This window comes from Platichthys flesus, chromosome 18 (assembly GCF_949316205.1).
Source record: "Platichthys flesus chromosome 18, fPlaFle2.1, whole genome shotgun sequence".
Taxonomy (NCBI): Eukaryota; Metazoa; Chordata; class Actinopteri; order Pleuronectiformes; family Pleuronectidae; genus Platichthys; species Platichthys flesus.
In genome coordinates, this window is record NC_084962.1 from 10,784,656 (window position 1) to 10,805,277 (window position 20,622).

Here is a 20,622-nt window from a genome sequence, read left to right on the forward strand (position 1 = left end):
TCAGTGAGTAATGCAAGTACAAACTGACCTCTGAACAGTGACGCTGTATTAAGTAGTGTGGTCCATTGTCTATTCCCTGACACTACAAGGCTAGATAGTGAGTTAGCCTTAGCTTCTTGTTTCTTTCAACTGATATTTCTAATTCGATTCTCCAACATCTTCAGGATTGAAAGTTTGTGGTACAAACTAAAGGTTCAATGTGTAATATTTATGTGAAGGGGATCTTTTTGCAGAAATTGAATATAAAATAATCATAGTGATAATTTGTTTGAATTGTTTTTTTTTTTCTCTACCCTAGAATGGGCCCTTTATGTTCAAATACTTTATATTTGTCTCGGGAACTGAAGGCTACCACAGGTTTTATTTCACGTTTGGAAGGAGAGGATGAGGTGAGGGGTATTAAGCTGCGACATTAAACTTCACCATTCATGTTTATGGTGGCATCAACAGATATAGAACTGCATAGCTATGTTATGTGCTCCGAGCAGGAAACTGTGATTGATTGTTGCTATGTCAGGGCTATAGACTGCATATATAGAATACGCATATCCACTAATTACCCAATTGGAGGCATAGTCTGCATGGCAGCAATCAGAGGATGTAGCTGTGGTAGCAAGGTCCCGTCAATCTCGACCAATCACGAGTCGTTTCAGCTGTCAATCTTGACATTTCACCCCATTTTTAAAAACAAATAACCAATCAAAACCAAGCTTGCTGGAAAAAATGAACCCTTGGACTAATGAGTGTGATAACAACTGTCTAAAAAGTTATTTTAATGTGCACTTGTTTGTTTGCTCCATGTCCTATCTATTAACATGGAAGAGGTGGGATTTTTTTACCTCTACTGCAGCCAGCCACCAGGTGGAGATGAAGACGATTTGACTTCACTTTAGGGCTGCTGTCATGTCGTCCATCTATATACAAAGTCTCTGTAAAGTGTGACAGAAAGCGTAAACGGAAGCAAGAATGTTTCGTTTGGAGACAGTGATTTCTCAGCTTTAGATTTTCTAGATTATCAGTCTGTGGTTACTAATCAGCCTGTGAAGATAGCCAATCACCTCACCCCTTACACCTACATATCTTTAGCACATGTTTATCTAAAAGTCTTTAAACCCTTTTATGACGACGATGAGTCAGCAGCCACGCAGACAGACGGCACCGGAGGGAGTGATGATGTCACCACGATGTCACCACGATGAACTGAGGAGCACAGTGTCTGTGATTGTGTATGACTGTACGTGTAAACAACTGTGCTCACAGACACAAAGGGAGCTACATCTGGATTACTTCTCCTTGTCTGTACGTGGCACCTTGGGGGTTTGGAGCCTGTGGCCTCCTTTGAGAACATGGATTTATTCTGACCTACATGCGTCGCCCTGTTCGCATCCTGTCCACCCCGGTGCAGCTGCGTGTTCGACCCCCGCCCCGCCACTTCATCCGGGCTGGGTTTTAGAGGCGCATGGTAGAGAGTGTGACTACCAGCATGACAACAACGTGTCTGTAGGTCAACTGAACTGAATTAGAAGTGTTGATTTGGGGGGGTGGGGGATGGCACAAAGACAAGCGTGGCAACTGCGCCTCTCTGCAGCTGTGGGCGTATGTGAGCATCGGCAGGAACCCTCTCGCTTACCCCCCCCCCCCCCCATGCTTGTTTGCAACCTCTAATTGACTTGATTGACATGACCGCTCCCCCGCTGAAATCCTTCTTGTACTGTTTATCTTTTTTTTCTCTCTCTATCATAATTCCCTCACTTCTCCCCCACACCATGTTGCCAAGTGGCGGGGACCTTGACAGTGAGATATGTGTCGTGTTCGCACAGCCAACAGATATCCGAGAGCACTGAAAGAGGAAGAAGGGAAGGCAAAAGATCACTTTTCCCACAGATTCACACACATTCACACACACACTCACACACTCACACACTCACACACGTGTTGAGCCACACAGACAGACATTCACACACAGCCAATTTGGCCTTAAATGACCTGGAGTGTGCGTGGTCTGTGACCGTGGGTCTGTGTGTGCGTGTGTGTATATGTGTGCGTGTGTGTGTTACTCAATGTAAGTTTACTGTGTCATACGTACGCACATGCTGCAGCAAGCATGCCAACGCACACTCATGTGACCACTCCAGTATCATGATACCGTGTGCAAACACAAGGCTTCCAGCCCAAGGTCAGAGGTGATACCACTTTCAAGATCTTGCAGAAAGAACACAGGTGGTTGGAGGACAAGGAGGAGGAGGAGGAGGAGGAGGAGGAAAGAAGGGAGGGATGAAGATGAGGAGGCAGAATGAAAACAACAAAGGATTGAGAAAAGAGGAGAGGAACGAAGGACAGAAGACTTACTGAGGGTTTATACATTGTTGTACCTGTGTAGAGGTGGGAGAGGAGGATGTCAGAGGAGAGTCATAACACAGAGATAAAGGAGCGAGGAATGTCCTTGTGCTGTTCAGACATCAGCAGCGACAGGAAGGCCTGTGATGCCCTCTTCAGGACACAAAGAGCAGTGCTGCCCTCTACTGGCTCAATATGACCATGAGCATATGTTTCCGTAGGTAAAATATATAAATATCTCTATATTCAGTACTTTAATTAATCACATAAATCTGTGAATTTCCTTTTTAAAATCAGTTTTATTTACCAGGAGAATACACAATCAGCCACCCTTCAAATGACATCATGCCTAAAAGGCTGTTAGGCATCATACGCTGCTGTATGGAATATGATCAAATGCGTTTTAATCTTGCATCTCTCCCTATATACAATAACATCATGTTACTGAAGAATAATGTCAGATTATCAAGGAATAATGTTCCAATACATGAACGATTAGGATAAGAAAACTTAGTTATTAGGATTCTTTCGCGTTTTTTGAATGTAGACTCAACAGGACACTTCAGTGTTATTGGAGAATTATTGTCAGGTTGTTTGATTAAGGTAACTACAGGTAAACTATATGCAGTAGGAGGGCTAACGTGTTTATCAATGTACACAATTATTTAAAAAAAACACAAAAACCCAGTCTCATCAGGTAATCGATGCTAAATGCTTTTTTAAAATACAGAAACAGTCTTGGTTCTTGGTTAAAAAGTTATACTTATTTGTTCCAATGAATTCACAGAATTATTTCTTATTAACATTATTTTAACTGTTCTTTTAAAATTTAATGTAAACATTCTTTAGAAAAACCAGCATGACCTTCATCATCCTTCCTTTATTTGAAAGTTAAGGATTAAGTTAGGCTCGTACTGAATGATCTGAGGCACAGAAACAATCTACCCGTGTCCTTTAAACACAATCTTTCAAGTCATTGGGGTTCACAGAGAAGGTGAAAGCAAGAAGAAACTGTGAAGTGATTGTTCACTAATGAAGTTTAGAAAGTGAGCGGTCAGAGGAAGAAAACGTTTTCATTATGGCCAGACCTCTGGCGTTGGCCACCTCTGTAGAATAGGCGGGGATTCAGTTTGGCAGGTGCTGAGAGATACAACATGACCACACCTGTGGGGTTCACCGACACCACGAAGTCAGTGGAGTCTTTCAGCATCACAGACTTGTCAGTGAACACATCGATGACCTGAGGAAGAGTAGAAATAAAACAGTGAGGGAAACTCTCCTGCTATATTCATGCATGCATTACGTTACTTACAGTATCTGCATTAACTTAATCTGGAAACCAGACGAATAAAGTCATAAAAACTACTGACAGATTCTGAGAAAACAACAGATAACAAAGCTTTGAAATCGTCAAGGGGAATGAACAAATCTAGCTTGAAAGCAGCTTAAAATTAATAACTTTTAAAAAGCTGCACAGTATCTTAAACCAGTTCAAGACAAGATAGACATCATATAATTCTACAGAGAGCCTAGTAAAAAATTGTAATCACAATCCTCAACATAGCCAAACTCCTATATATTTGTATACAGGTCTCTCTGCACTGTAAGAATCTTGAGTGGGACATCATCTAACTGCGTTGAAGACTTTTAAAAGACGGACCTTGTAGCTGCCGCTCTCGTAGTTGAGTCTGCTGAGGGAAGTCTTGTAGCGGAAGGGCATGTCAGTCCGACGACTGAAGAACACCAAGGCACTGGTGTTTTTGGACAGGGGGCGCCAAAACACCTCAATGCCACTTTTCTCCTGGTAGAACAACATGGATGAGAAAATGTGAATACTAACAACAAGAATAAACATAATAATTACAACAATGATAAGAGTAAACAACTGAGATCACAGATCATTCAAATCTTGCATCTCGAGAACTTGCAGGATTCCAAGCAAGAGTGTGTCACCTTTACAATTCGTCTTCCCTGAACGCCCAAGACGTCCTGGCTGATGCTGATGGCCATTTTGTTCTGTAGGATAACGCGGGCCTCGTTGCTGATGGTGCGCAGGTCATTGGACATGTAAAGAGGAGCGGCCATAATCGCCCACAGAGCCATCTGAGTGCGGGACTGGTCGATGCTGAGGCCAAAGTCTCCAATAATCAGCTTAATAGGGTGAAATCAGAGAATCGAGGACAATGACATGAAATGGTTGATTGTTTACTGTTGGTGCATGTACCATCGTTATACTACCCTCTACCCAAGAGAGCATGTACTAAACAGTTAATATGTGGAAATGGTGTTATGTCAGATAAACAGACCATGTCAGGGTCGTTCCACCTTCCAGGTCCCGCTGCAGCTGACAGGATATCCTGGTTCTCGAAGAACCAGTCAACAATCCGCAGGACGCTGTCCCAAGAGTCCTGGATGTCGCCATAGTTACGCCACAGGTTGCAGATCTCACCCAACTGAGTGTAATTCACCTGGAAACATAAATCAGTCTCGCCGTCAACGGGGTCTTAAAATGTTTTCAGGGACATGAAATATGTTCAGAGACATTCTGCTCATACCTTCGGTGGCAGGCCTCCCTGGTAGGCGGGCCAGCTGCAGGAGTAGGCAATGGGGCGGCCCGTCGCATTCAAAGCCATCGACATAAGAGGGTAACCTGTCCAAGGAAGGAACGAGCAACAGGCATCAGCAAATCATTTCATCTTGCTAACCACGATGTAAAACGTCACCACAGGTCTCACCCTCCTCCTGCTGCATGACGTCAGAATAACAGCCATCGAACTTTAACATATCCACCTCCCAGTCTGCGAAGGTCTGAGCATCGATCTTGATCTTCTCCAGTGGGGTGCCAGGGTAGCCCCCGCAGGTGTGCGTGCCCATGTCCGCGTAGATCCCCAGCTTGAGTCCTCTGTCGTGCATGTAGCGTGACAGTTTAAGGATGCCTCCTGGGAATCTGAGGGACGTGTGATAACCTGTTACTATTTGTTTACAAAGCTCTCAATGGTCTTGCCTCTCGTTGTATCACGGACTTCTTAATTTGCCCCCCGGTCACTTATATCATCCTCACAACCCTTTTCCGCCTGGTCTAAACACTTAAGGGACCAGCTTTTTTCGGCCCATCCCACACTGTCTAATGATTTTGTTAGTGTCTGCGATTATTTTCACCTTCTTTGCGGTTTTCAAATATAACGTTTCTCTTATTCTCTTTCTTTTTATCCCTTCTTTTGTTGTCTTTCCTTTTGCAATGACTGTAAAGCACTTTGGCTCAACTCATGTTGGTTTTTCACAAAGTTTTCAACTAAATGAATAGTGAATCAAATAGTTACCATTCATCACTGTTTTTGTATAAAATCTATTCTGCAGAGATAAATAACTCCACTGTCTCATTCAGATGTCTCTTTTATAAAGTTTAATGTTAGGAAAGACTGACATGCAATTAATTGAATTAACAATGTATAAAAACAGCCAGTTATACCTCCATTAACACATAAACTGTACATCATGGGTTTCTGTTCACACAGTGAAGATCTAACTGTCCAAACCCTTAGCTGTTCATAACTGTAGTGTGATTTTTCTTCTGTGGTTGTGTTTGCTCATCATGTGTTTTCACTTCCACCTTTCAGGGAGGTTTTTTTAATGTTTTTATCACACTTATGCTGATGCTGCGTTAATGCTGCTCGCATTTCGATCTGCTGGTTCATGTTTTTCTTCATAACCGCATGACTGTCACGCTGTCTTACCTTCAACAGTCTTATTGCGTGCATGCTTAGAAGTCACATATAAATTAATACATTGTGGAACAATGACCCATGTGTGGGTGTGGGATATACTACATGTACCTCTTTGGGTCCGCCTGCAGCCGACCCTGCTTGTCTCTCTCCATGGACGCCCAGCAGTCATCTATGTTCACATAGACGTAGCCAAGCTCCTTCCAGCCGTCCTTGGAGAGTCTGTCTGCCATGTCCATGAACAGATTCTCACTGGAAGAAAAAGAGAAACGTCTCATTACAAGGTGTAAATAAAAAGATGTCACTGTCATTTGATAAACTGACTACTGATACTAATTACTGAAACAAAGTTTGTATAAAGAGATCTAAAAGGACTTTAAATAATTATTTTTTTGATGTACACTGGTGAATAATATAATCACTAAATACTTAATTTTTGTTTCCTCAAAACTGGTTTGGCTTCCAGAGCTCCACCCCCATTTATATCAAAACAGGTTGCAATTAACACAACAAAAGCATCTCTCACAGACCACTCCTCTAATTAGGCACACGCAACTTTAGTACACACTGCGAAATTATATCTCACATTGTTTCTGTAGGTGTCAAGTTAAATGTAAGACGTTTCAAAGACCATAAAGAATTAAAATAAGGACCTGTGTCAGTTACCACAGAAGTGCTAGGATTACTTTGCCATAACTGAAGATAAAGTGAAGTAGCCGTGTAGAGAATAACATTTGACACGTCATATTATCCCTCATGCTACAGACAGAGACAGTGTGTTTCCATAGTCTTGACATGACTAAGTGGCTCTTGTTGACAGCGTGCTGATATCTATATCATTGAGGAAGAACAACAAACATGGAGAACTCACAAAGTATGCAGGCTGCCCGAACATGCCACAGAAAACAAACAAATTAGAACTAAATGAATGTCAACATAACATGAGATCACAGAGTGCTACGTCTGCGTTGTGTTGCCTTGCCTGATGCAGTTCTTCGGGTCATTGTCACAGTCGATATCGCAGCGGAATCGTTCCCAAGCCAACCAGCCCATGGGGGGGGTCCGCATCAGACCGTTGTCGATGGCCAAGGTGGTCAGAGGGAGCGCCGAGGCGAGGAGAAGCACCGCCAGATGCATGCCTGCAGCAGTAACGTCAACTTGAATCAGATGCTGCACGCCGCACTGTATGAAAGTTCAACAAAAGGTAACACATAAAGTTTTACAGTCAAGCTGAACCTGCTGTGCAACCCCCGTTCTCCTGTGTTCAGTGACAGGATGAGTCAGATGAGAGGTAGGAGACCTCACCTGACTGACTGGGTGTGACTGTGGCTGAACGCAGCCATAACAGGTAGTTACATCTACCCCCAGTCTGTAAATAGCAGCTGATCACATCCAGACTCAGCACTTACTACAGAAAACCCTAACAGCATGGCAGATATAATGCCCCGAGCAAATAAATACACATCACACCTAAAATCCTGATTGTTTCCTTCACCTGTTGGATTTAATGCAGGTTAATAGCTAACACAAATGGGTAATCTCTCTATTAGATATTCCTGAAGTTAATAGTATTTCATATTTTTTGTTTAACTATGAAACTATTCAAAAATGTTCAAAACTAAAATCAGTTTTTACAGGGGCGATTTAAAATGGTCAGCGTTTCCTGGTTCATGATCAAAACAACAATGTGAAAGGAAGAGTTCACTTACTGCGGTTCCGCGGGTCGACGTGAAGCTGAAGGAGGACACACGACAACACGAGGAGAGATGCGTTCACGGCTCCACGGCTCTTCTCTTTTAATGCACTCGGTCCTTCACGCAAATCACATGATGAACTTTAGAACATGTCGACCGCGCACGGAATAAACCAAAACTGCTGCGCGACAACCAGGAAGTGAAAGTCATGTGACGGGACGTGCCTGTCAGCTGACCACAGAGCAGGAAGCTAAAGGGGATTGAGGGGGCGGGGCCGTTTTTTAAAATTTGTACACGCCTCATTTTTTACTCATCTAAAGTTTATGTTTTCATATTTTTTAACAAAACTTTACAGTAGTAATAAAATTATAAAACGAGTATTCGTATGACGCTTCCTAAGGAGCTCAACCAAACTTTACATAGAATTTAAATTAAAGATACAGTAAAGATAAAAACAGCTTCATCACACATCAAAAGTGTTTCTGAACAAGTTCTTTACATTTATATTTGTTTATGTTTATTTGTGGCTTGGATTATAGTTTATTAGTTCTTTACCATTTTTATTAATCAGTTCCAATATCTACAGCCAGGTTGTGATAAACCCTTCTTTAACGTGATATATTTTTTTAATTAATAGAGTCAACAGGTACCTATTTATAAATGTGAGCGAGTCATTAGTAAAAGGCTGTAAGCAAATGTTAATCAATCAACAATCATTCAATGTAGATTAATGATACACCATTAATAAAGGCTTCTGCAGTAATCCATCAAGTTTTCAGTGATATTAAGGCGCCTGATCTAAACATGGATTTTGGTTCTGCAGCTCTTCTCTGGACACTATCGCAGAAAAACACTTCATAAAGGGGTCTTTTGCATAAAAACTTAACAATTGCTGAAAAGACAAATAAGGTGTCATGTTAAACCACAAACATGGTTACCGCAAAAGTGGTTGTTATTCAAGGTCTTACACTGATTTATAAAGTATTATTGAATCATTTATTAACCATTATTAAAGCCATGTATAGCAGCATATAAAACCTAGATCAAATATATCATCATTTATTTTGAACACCCATTCGTGAGATATCCATGAATTAAAGTGTAATGTTGTGCTCGTGAATATGGAATAAATGAGTGGTTAAATATATCTCTAGTACACTAAACTAACCAAGTGCCAAGTTGTTTTTCTCTATAACCTGAAAGAACGGGTCAAATTTCACCTGTCACCCACAAAAGTAAAACATGGTACGTTTTTTCGATTCTATCCCTCTCATACGCAAATATTAACGACATGACCACAGCCTTGCTCATCATCTTCACCACCCTCTACCTTAGTTTCGTATACGGGAGGCCGGGGTGTCCTAATTGGGCTCCTCGCCATAGGATTCACCATCTGTGCCAGGTGTGCCATACAAAAGACCGAAACATAACACCAGGTGCAGTCTGTTGGAGAGGATCTACTTCTTCTGTGTTTTTGTAGAGATAGCCTATTGGGATTCTCAGTAGGTTTAGTGGAAGTTGAGGCAGGAGACGGGTCAGAGGCAGAGGGGGTTTGATTGGGTGCTGTGTCTGTCTGCGGGTCTGCTCAGAGGTGACTTGGTAACAGTGGCCATTTTTCGGACGGGGCCCAGAGGTGGCTGGAAAGGTCGCTGTGGGAGCTGCTATGATATCCTCATTGTCCTTGGGAGTTATTCTGCGATTCAGCTCATCCCTTGGGACTTCCAGAAGCATGGGGGAAACATTAGGAGCAGCTGCAGCAGGAGGGGTGTCACACGGAGCTGCAAGTGTTTCAGCAAAACAAGTGTTCAGGTGTGGAAAATCAGTGTTTATAGTTTTAGGTTCAGTTGTTGATCGTGCGATCTGAAAGCAACTATGCTGACGACATCAGAACATTGGGCTTGTTGCAGTGAGGGCATTTGTTCTGGATGAACCAAAGAGCCTGTTCCACACACAGGTGAATCTACAAAGGGGTCTTCTCACGGGGCCAGACCTAATTAAAGGAATCGGCATGGAGACGGTCACCGCAGCAGAGGCACCTATCGGAGCCGGGGCACTTGGGGCTACGGAGTTAGGCACCATGGCCCTGAGGTGACCCGGCACTGAAGGAGTTGTTGTGGCTGTATTGTTGGCCTGGGGAAGCACTCTGAGGGCAGGAAAATGTATGCAAATATATCTGAATAGAAATGAAAAATAATTTCTCACTACATTATCTTCATATGTGAGATACTCTTTCATTAATCCATGCTTCAGTGTTTTGTTTTCCCCCAATGATCAATACAAATCTGATAGTGCTATAATTGTCCGATCCCAGCTGACGTTGGGTGAGAGGCAAGGTGGACCTTGGACATGTGAAAGAAATATTGCAATTCAAATGGTTTTATATCAGAAATCAAATTTTAACAGACCTTTTTTAATGCGGTGTATTTACTAACTGATGCCATATTATTCTCTGAGAAACAGGAAGACTGATTAACATAAAACATAATAAACTGTTTTCTTGTTGACTTAATCACCTCTTTTCCTCTCTTCTTCACACCATCACCTCCCAAGACGTGGCCACAAGCCGACAGTTACTTTGGTTTTGTCTTAGCAACAGTAACAGAGGATTAGGTGTTCAGAGAAGGGAGGAGGGGGGAGGAGAAAGAAAGAATAGAGGGATATCAGAAGACAGAATAGATCGGAGTTAGATGTACAGTATGTTGTGGAGAGCTCACAGTGAATAGAAGGACTATGGGTTTGGTTTGAGGAGATGATGTGCAGCGTGCAGATGGACGTCCAGCTGCGGCTCACAGTTTTGAAGATGTGCATTGGCACCAAGAAGAGGATGCAAGAAGGGTTTCCTCCTGAAACAACCGAGAGATAAACAGCACTACACTTGCATGGAGAAACATGGTAATCAACTCTTAAGGTAAGAGACTTTCCATGGTGGATTTGAGGTGAAACTTTTGGAACTCTTCACTCTGGAATGGGATTATCTTCTGCACTGAAATCACATGACCTCCTTGCACTATTCAAACCTTGATGATGTAATTATCTCCAAAGATGGGAAACATCACAGCTTCTCCGTGGATGTTGTCATCCTGTGCGCTCCGGCACCACTAACTCAGTATTACATGAATCAGGAGGATTGACCTCACCATCATGTCTGTGAACCGGATTCACATCACAGACGCGGAGCAGTCTGTGGACTACTCTGCGGAGTATTCCGGGCAGGAGGGCCGTGCGCGGGAGGTGACCGTGGTCCAGTCCAGCTGCTGCAGCTGCCTGCCCCGCGCCGTGCGCCTCACCTTTACGCCCAAGTCTTTGGAGCGGCTTTACCAGAACTACTTCCGCCGCCAGAGACAGGACAACATGCCGGTACTGGCCATGTTCGCCGCTCTCTTCAACAGCTTCATCATCATCATGTGTGCGGTGGTGTACACCGAGGACAAGCTGGCCATGGTGGTGGTGGCAGCCGTGGGCCTGGCCGCGGACATCGTCCTTTACGCGCTGTGCTGGTTCCAGAAGCTCCCCGCGTCGCCGGTCTCCCGTGGAGCGGTGCCGTACGTTCTGTGGCTGATGGTCACCGTGCACGTTCTGTGTTACATGGGACTCAACTATGAGCGGTTCCATCACGCCAGTGACGCGGTGGGCTGGCATGCCTTCTTCAGTTTCTCCAGCTTCCTGACGCTGCCCCTGAACCTGGTGCCTCTCCTGCTGCTCACGGCCCTCTCCTCCGGGATACACACCCTGGTGCTGGGGCTGATGGTGGCCAAAAGGTTTGATGACAGCCTGCAGGGGCCCATGCTGGTGAGACAGGTAAATGTGGCGTCAAGATTGCATATGGCTGTGGGTCACTTCAGCCAATGATGCAGAACTTCTGACCTATTTTAAGAATATATTTATATTAGTGCTGAGCCTCTATTGGTCAGAGACAGTGTATTGTTTCACCTAAATAAGTCAATAAATCTGTTTCTAAAGATATTTATGTCAGAAAAAAATACATTTACTTTAAGTAATTGATTAATTTGGAATCTACAAAGTTTCAGTTCAGAGGTTTTACACAAGGTTTGAATATAGATTGTGAATCTGCTTCAACATATATAGACACTGGCAACAAACACACATCCTCTCTGCCTCCTCAGCTTTTCGCCAACATTATGCTGTACCTGTGTGCAGCCATGGTGGGCGTGATGTCGTACTACATGGCGGACAGGAAATACAGAACGGCCTTTTTGGAAGCGCGTCAGTCTCTAGAGGTCAAACTCACCCTGGAGGAGCAGAGTACCCAGCAGGTAAGTGGGGCACGCACACACACACACACACACACACGCACACACACACACACACACACACACACACACACACACACACACTTTCACACATGTTCTTTGCTTAATGAGGAAATAAAACGTCCTCTTTTCCCTGTTAGCCTATACACCAGGACACAAATACGCCGGTGAGGTAGAACACCCTGTGCTGATTAATTATGGACTGTTTTGCATCAAGCACGACTAATAGGTTGATTAGAGAGACGGTTGTTTTCACCTGCAGGGACACCGTCAGGGACATGACACAATTAAGTTACTTTAAGTTCTGTGACAACCAATACAACCTTGAGCAAAACCATAATAATGAGTATTTTGTGATTGTGCCTTATTATCCATATTCTTCTCAAAGGTCACCATTTTGTTTATTTTTGTAATAGTGCTTCTCCTTCTATCCTTCATTTTGCAGCTCCTTTACTCTTTTCGGACACAATGTTTATGGTTAATTTGCTTATAAGCGAATTATATTAATTGACTTAATTGAGGTTATCATTTAGGGCTCTCCAATAAGAGGCTGGGCGGCACGGTGGTGCAGTGGTTGGCACTGTTGCCTCACAAGTAAGAGGGTTCCTGGTTTGAGTGTGCATGGAAATTGACCATAGATGTAGTTGTTTGCCTCTGTACGCTGGCGGCCTGTGCAGGGTGTGCAGCTCCCCCGCGACCCTCAAAGGAAAAGAGGTATATATATCAAATGAATGGATGAAATATGAGAATGGAGTTTGAAGGAGTGAAGTTACAGTTGAGGCCTCAAAATGGTTTTGGTGAAATCATATCAAATTATGAGCAAACGTTTTCACAGCCATTTTATCCCATTATATATTCCCTCCTGACACCACTCGGAAATTCATCCACTGCTTCAATTTATTGAAGTCAAAGATAATGTAACATACACTGTCTGCAACCTTGTATTAATTGAATTATTTAACTCCTGGTTTATTGTCTCTATGCTCCTGTCAGTGACATTCTGTGGAATAAAGCGAGCAGACCTGTGAGAGTTGTTTAGGCGGGGGCGGATAAGATGGGGATATGCAGACAAGGATGGAGAGACAAAAAGGAAGAGACGATGGAGGTTAAATTCCCAAAGGGTTCTGGGACAAGACAGATAGAGGCAGCCGACCAGAACATGTCTGACCAGTTGACAGGATCTCTAGAGGATCACTTTACCGCCTCAGTCATGCATTTGACACACACACACGGAGCAAATTATTCTTCCTGTCGTTACCATCCAAAACTCACACTTTCCTCCACTGTGTGTCCACATACAGGAGGAATTATTACTGTCCATCCTGCCCAAACATATCGCTGATGAGATGCTGGAGGGCATGAAGATCCAGGCCGATCAGCAGGAAGTGCAGCAGCAGCAGTTCAACACCATGTACATGTACCGTCATGAAAACGTCAGGTCAGCTTCACGATATCACACAAATCCAATCCTTTCGTTCTCGGGTAGATTTAAAGTAAGGATGCCGTGAGAGGGTTTTTCCGTGTCTCATTGCAACATGCACGCTTTCACTGCAGTATCCTGTTTGCTGACATCGTGGGCTTCACCCAGCTGTCCTCCACCTGCAGTGCCCAGGAGCTTGTGAAGCTGCTCAATGAGCTGTTTGCACGCTTTGATAGTCTGGCATCGGTGAGTATCCGTGTGAATATCACAGTTCTGTCCTCTTGTCCGATAAACATTGAATAAATCTGGACCTTTTATGACGACTGATACGTAGTTTTTTCCACCATTTCAAGTAAATTCTACCAGAAGAGCTCCAGAAACCTGGTGTATCTGTAACGTGTAATTTAAATCTACACTCTCACACTTCACAGGATCATCACCAATTGAGGATTAAGATTCTTGGCGACTGTTACTATTGCATCTGTGGTCTTCCTGACTTCAGAGAGGACCACGCCGCCTGCTCCATCATGATGGGCCTCGCGATGGTAGAGGCCATCTCGTAAGTAGTGACTTCACTTTCACACCTAGGACAAAATATTAAAACACAATTTAGAGACTGTATTTATTTGTGCAACATCAGGAATTTACGTTCAATAATGGAGGAGTAAAGGAAAGGGAGAGAAAGAGAGGTAACATCATATAAATAATTCAAGGAGAGATAGATGGGCACATATAGCAAAGCACTTTTGGAATAAGGACAGGGGGATTCTACAGGAAAGACAGACCCTTACAATAAAAATGGGAGACGTTTTTTGTCTTAAATGACTTCAAGGACACCTCATTGATCCTCTGCCTTTCCCATCTGTTCCAGGTACGTCCGAGACAAGACACAAACCGATGTGGACATGCGTGTGGGCGTCCACTCAGGCAAGGTGCTGGGAGGAGTGCTCGGTCAGAAGCGGTGGCAGTTCGATGTTTGGTCCACAGACGTCACCGTAGCCAATAAGATGGAGTCTGGAGGGATTCCTGGGTAGGAGAGTAATAATAAACACATTTGGCCGAGCGCTAGTGAGCTTTGTTTTAAATCGTTTGTTGCGTTACACAGGAGAGTGCATATATCCCAGAGCACCATGGACAGTCTGCATGGAGAGTTTGAGCTGGAGACGGGGAACGGTGGAGAGAGGTGTGAGTACCTGCTGGAGAAAGGCATCGAGACGTACTTGGTTCTGGTGCCTAAACCGGTGGCAAGTGGACTGAATGGAAAAGTGAGTGGATTTAACGCCGTTCTCATTTAATTTTTTAATTTTTAAGTTTCATTCAGGCTATGAGATTAATCATTCACAGACCTAATGTTTCTATTGAATGATCTTTATTAATGTAGGATTAATGGCGGTTTGTCCTGCTTCTCCTCCCTCAGTCACTCAGCAGACTGTCCAACAGAAATTCAAACCAGTTGATCAACACTACGTCGCCCAATGGGAACGCAGCCTCACCCCAGTCCACACCAACTGAGAGTAAACAGGAGGTGAACTGTCATAAATGTCTTTGCTCATCATGTCGTCCATGATGTTGAACATTCCCCTCTTCATATCAGACCTCATGGGGGACTCACACGTATCAATAGAAACACACTTAATTATTTGTACATATTCTTTGAAAAATCTCATACAGTAAAAGCACTTGATAATCCGACCCATATCTGATCTGTGTTTTTCGTAGACTCAGAGGATAAAGATGGTTGAGGAGCAAGTGATCAACAGGCGACTGCAGCAGGAGCTTCTGGAGAGAGAATCCCGACAAATGTAAGAAAACAGGTGAAATAAAAAAAGGGGTGGTAAAAGCAGAATAAGGCTGTTATGTACGCCGTTATGAAATGATAAACCCTGTGTCTCTCGCAGATTGACGGATCATCCGATCAACCCCGTGTCATTGCGTTTCGTGGACGGAAAGCTGGAGGAGCATTACTCCTCAGAGAAGGAGAAGCGGAGCGGAGCGGCCTTCTGCTGCTGCATGATTGTGTTGTTTTTCGTCACGGCAATGCAGGTGCTCATAGATCCACGGTGAGTTCGCTCATGTGACATTTATACGTGAATATAATAAACACATAATTTGACAGCGAAATTTATGCCCAAACTTTATTCTGGGGCCTTTTATATGTTGGAAATGGCTAGAAAATTGTCTGAAACTGTGTGTTCTTGCTCTAGGTTGGCTGTGAACTATGTCACTTTCGTGATCGGAGAGGTTTTGTTGCTTATCCTCACAGTGTGTTCCATGGCTGCCATTTTCCCCAAGGTGAGAAAGCCAAAATAATTGTCTGTGGTTGTATGATGAGAAACAGAATGTATCTTAAGATGTGTCAGATGGGCCAACTGTGAAACCTCAGTACTGATATGTGAAATTAGATTTATGATTTCAGATTGAGGTTAATGTTTGATTACAAGCAGCATTTAGAAGACTTGCATGGACACTTATATAATATTTGTCTTATCACAGATGTTCTCCAAGAGGTTGGTTTCTTTCTCAACGTGGATAGATCGAACCCGATGGGCAAGAAACACATGGGCCATGGCAGCCATATTTGTTCTAACCATGGCTGTGATCGCTGACATGGTAATGACGTGACCAGATTCGGATACACTGTTTGCATGTCAGTATTTGTGTGTGTGTGTGTGTGTGTGTGTGTGTGTGTGTGTGTGTGTGTGTGTGTGTGTGTGTGTTTTAGGATTTGGAAATATTTTATTTTAATATATTGTGTGCTCTATGTCATCAAATCACCCATCTCCAGTGGGTGTGTGTGTCTCTCCAGCTGTGTGTTTCCACCTTGTCCTCATCAAACTATCACTGGCGTTTATGTGTCTGACTGCATGTTCCCTGTGGAGTCCATTAGCCGCCTGTCTTGCTGCCTGCTAGTTCATGTGGCACGGCCCCACAGGAGCAGCCTGTTACACACAACGCTGCCTTCAAAGTCTGACAGGAGCAGACGACGCCAAAGTGAACATTAATTTCTCTGTGTTAGCTGTCACGTTTAGGTGACAGTCACACACACAAAAAAAGGAATTGACTGTGTTTTACTTGTCCTATGGTTGCCGTGGTGACAGCGTCATTCACGCCATATTGTATCACCGACTCAAACTACAAATTCTATTTTAAATTTTGTCTCGCCATGTTCATGTTTAAACACAATGAAATTAGGAAATTCCTTTAGTGAAAGCCTGATTTAACTTTACATTTTCATTTGCATTCTACAATGGCATCCTGGCTTGTAAAATTAAATATACAAAAGAGTTTTTCACTGATAATCACTCATTCTATTTCTCCTTGATGCTGCAGTTGAGTTGTGGCCCACCAGACATCCGGGTCTTCAACAGCACCTTGGAGTCATTCGGTGACCAGAGCTGTGCAGAGAATCCGAAGCACTACAGCTTCATGGCCGTGATGTCACTCATCGCAACCGCCATGTTGGTGCAGGTCAGCCAGCTGATCAAACTGGGCCTCATGGTGCTGGTTGTGACGGCAACTGGAGCCGTGAATATCTACAGCTGGAGGGACATTTATGACCTTAACGACTATATACAGTTTGCCTCCTACAGGTGAGAAATTGGTAAAACCGAACAATGAACGATGGATTAGTATGTATATGAAAATTTGTATTATGAATAATACAATTTGTGGATTTTTTGTGTTCAAGCACAAAGAACTTACTGAGTTATTGCTAAATTGTTGTGCCTTTGTGTTGTCAGATCGTCTATAGTGCCGTCCAAGTATCTGATGACCATGATGATTATCTTCATGATGATTGGTTTATACTTCTTCGCTCACCATGTAAGTCACTGTGCTGCCCACCCACACAGTGTCACAGGATTTCCTCTCTGCTCTTTGCAGATGATGTGACTCTGTTGGCTTCGACAGACCAGATTGATGGGTGGATGGATTGATTGGATTGTCCTCCATCTTGATGTCTTGCCAACTTCCTCTCATCTTTTTCATGTTGTGTGTGTGTGTGTGTGCGTGTATGGTGTGTGTGTGTGTGTGCATGTGTGTGTGTGTGTGTGCAGCTGGAGCGTCAGTCCAGAAAGCTGTTCCTGTGGAAGGTCAGCGTCCATGACCAGAAGGAGAAAGTGTTTGAGATGAGACGCTGCAACGAAGCCCTGGTCATCAACATGCTGCCCGAACATGTGGCCCAACACTTCCTGGGCTCTAAGAAGAGAGATGAGGTACATATGAGTTAAAGTATTATTTTGATGTATACGTGTTTTAGGGCAGCAAGTAGAAGCAGTGGGATTCATACCTTAATTGGATATAAAAGACTTTAAACGGTTCCTGATAGTTCCCTATAGCTGTCATATATCCTGTCTATATTACACTCAAATGTAATTTTATTGTCCAGAATAGTTCCCAAACGCTTTTAGGCCTTACTGTACTGTCAGAAGAATATTAGGAACATATAAAACCATTTTACATGTCCTTCTTCTTTGATATATTCAACACTGAAAACGATCGCTAACACCAATTTGAAAAAAGTGCTTTGAAATAACTAATCTAAAGCAACTCAGGCCATAACATTTACTTTTTTTATTTTAACCATTAAACGTTCAGTGTTAAGATTTCACCTCACCCTCCCCTTCCTAACATAAAAGATCACTCCAGATGTAAATATAAAGTATTTAAATATAAAAAGCTCATTCTAGGGTCAAAACAACAATTTGTACAATGTAGGTGAATCACACTAGTGAAAACATCACTAGGATTATTTTATATTCAATTTCTGCCAATAGATCCCTTTCACCTAAAGCACGGATGGTACTATATGTGACACCTAAAATGCAATTCATTGTTTAACAGTGCCATCTTGTGGTTCATATCCAAATAACATATTAGTGCCCTGGTGTTTTTTTTTTGTTTTTTTTTTTTATATATAATGTGCATTATCAAAGAATTTAATAGAGATATACATGGAGAGCAAACTAACATCTTCATTCATTATTTATAGGAGCTGTACAGTCAGTCTTATGATGAAGTAGGGGTGATGTTTGCTTCCATCCCCAACTTTTCTGACTTCTACACGGAAGAGAGCATCAACAATGGAGGCCTCGAGTGCCTCAGGATACTCAACGAGATCATCTCCGACTTTGACAGCGTGGGTTCAGGCCGTTTTTCTACAAACGGTGGCATATATTGCGATTTAGCAGTTCCACTCTTATGTGACATTGAGTTAGACCAAACTAACGACAGTTTAAATGCCAACAACTATATGATGCCCACTTTCCCCAACAGTTGCTGGACAAGGACGAGTTCCGCTTCATCACTAAGATCAAGACAATAGGAAGCACCTACATGGCTGCATCAGGACTCACTCCTGAGAGCAACACCAACGGCTACAGCAACCGCAAGGTGTCACACCTCTACAGCTTCTACCTTACAAATACAGCTTGTCGCAAATAGAACAATCAGCTGCTGATGATGGTCATCATTGAAATTATATCCTGTTGTTCCACAGCCGGAGGACCAGTCTCTGATAGAGCGCTGGCGGCACCTCGCTGACCTGGCAGACTTTGCCTTGGCCATGAAAGTCACCCTCACCAACCTCAACAAACAGTCCTTCAACAACTTCATGCTCCGAATCGGTCAGTGTGTGTGAGTGTTTGTTTGCGTGTGACTTTGTGTGTGTTTGTGTTGTTTGTTCATGTTTCTTTGACGATCCCCCTCAGGTCTTAACCAGGGAGGAGTTCTGGCAGGAGTGATTGGCGCTCGTAAACCTCACTATGACATCTGGGGTAACTCGGTCAATGTGGCCAGCAGGATGGAGTCCACCGGAGTGATGGGAAACATCCAGGTAGCACACACACACACACACACACACACACACACACACACACACACACACACACACACACACACACACACCACACAAACACACAAACACACACACACACACACACACACACACACACAGACACACACACACACACACACACACACACACACACACACCCCTTAAACTTTCTTTTTCTTCCCTCAGGTGGTGGAGACCTGCTACGACATTTTGAAGGAGTATGGCTTCCGCTTTGTCCGAAGAGGGCCCATATTTGTGAAAGGGAAAGGGGAGCTGCTAACCTTCTTCATGAAGGGCAAAGACAATCCCAATAGCAATGGCGTCCCAGTGACCACTGCTCTTCCACACCAAGTTGGGGACGTTTCTTGACTAATTTCACCCGCAGAAAACTCATGAACACAAGGATGAGCATTGTGCTCCATTTCTCCCTTATACCATTTTTTTTTTACCTTTTATCTTTTTCATACATAACTGTAGCAATGTAAAGCTTATGGAGGTAGACCAACACAATATACTATTATGAGCATTATAACAGTGAAATATATAACTTCACGCACAAAGAAGTTTAAGAACAGAGGGATTTTGTAGCTGTACATATTTCAGAGATACACTTGAATATCTCACATGGCTTCAGCGTAAAAGATTTGTACTTGACTGATAGAGCTCTATGTGGATTACAAGCTTGAAACAGATCTAAATAAATTACTTTCCTATGTTGTTTTACCTGTAGGCCAGGTTTTGTAAAATAATGGAGGTTGATCAAACTGTATTAATACTATGTTAATAAAAAATGTTTGCACTACGCTTGTTAAGTTGTTCTTGCCATGCGATGTAGCTGGTTAATTTAAATGTAAGTAGTTGTTGAACACATGCAGCTTTTATGTGGAGGGGTCTGGCTGGTTCAGCTAAGGATGACACGATGACTCATGTAAGATTTGTATTCACAATTAGTTTAGTTGGGGGGGGAAATCTTAATTAATTATCTATGCCAAAGACACCGGAGGCATCCATTATTTTTTCATTAATTTAATCTGATTGGTAATTTGAACTGATTACTGTGATAACTGATCTAATTACGAATACAATGGAATATTCTTTGGCCACTTGATGCTTGTTTATTCATTCATTCGTTGATTAATTTATTAATTTGCACACAGAGTGCTACCAAGAACCAAAGAAATTGCAATCCAGCTCTTATTATGCAGGCAAGGCCAGTGGAATGGCAATAAAAAGGGGCCTATTTTGTTAGTGTTTCTTTCTATATATTTAATTTACCTTAGAAAAATTATCATATATCTTAAATGATGATCAGAACAATGGTAATAAACTCTTATAACTTTGGATT

At 42.9% G+C, this 20,622-nt stretch overlaps 2 protein-coding genes across 3 annotated transcripts; one reads left to right on the plus strand and one right to left on the minus strand.

Moving 5' to 3' along the window:
- Positions 1-2,616: 2,616 nt before the first annotated feature.
- Positions 2,617-7,956, minus strand: naga (N-acetylgalactosaminidase, alpha). Of its 2 annotated transcripts, none has more exons than XM_062411223.1 (9): positions 7,769-7,956; positions 7,042-7,198; positions 6,171-6,311; positions 5,073-5,284; positions 4,893-4,987; positions 4,644-4,805; positions 4,291-4,488; positions 3,998-4,138; positions 2,617-3,577 (listed from the first exon to the last, which is right to left on the minus strand). In XM_062411223.1, the coding sequence occupies exons 2-9, from the start codon at positions 7,194-7,196 to the stop codon at positions 3,392-3,394; spliced, it is 1,290 nt and encodes a 429-aa protein (XP_062267207.1). In that variant the 5' UTR covers positions 7,197-7,198; positions 7,769-7,956; the 3' UTR covers positions 2,617-3,391. The 2 variants fall into 2 exon arrangements, with proteins under 2 accessions (XP_062267207.1, XP_062267206.1); XM_062411222.1 differs by having other exon boundaries at positions 7,042-7,241.
- A 2,935-nt stretch (positions 7,957-10,891) lies between these two features.
- On the plus strand, positions 10,892-20,018 carry LOC133973543 (adenylate cyclase type 3-like). Its single transcript, XM_062411475.1, has 20 exons — positions 10,892-11,551; positions 11,878-12,027; positions 13,326-13,462; positions 13,579-13,690; positions 13,876-14,003; positions 14,316-14,474; positions 14,550-14,709; positions 14,862-14,969; positions 15,170-15,246; positions 15,343-15,504; positions 15,649-15,736; positions 15,938-16,054; positions 16,775-17,034; positions 17,185-17,266; positions 17,500-17,658; positions 18,435-18,581; positions 18,719-18,835; positions 18,942-19,068; positions 19,153-19,277; positions 19,464-20,018. The coding sequence occupies exons 1-20, from the start codon at positions 10,895-10,897 to the stop codon at positions 19,644-19,646; spliced, it is 3,255 nt and encodes a 1,084-aa protein (XP_062267459.1). The 5' UTR covers positions 10,892-10,894; the 3' UTR covers positions 19,647-20,018.
- Positions 20,019-20,622: the final 604 nt, after the last annotated feature.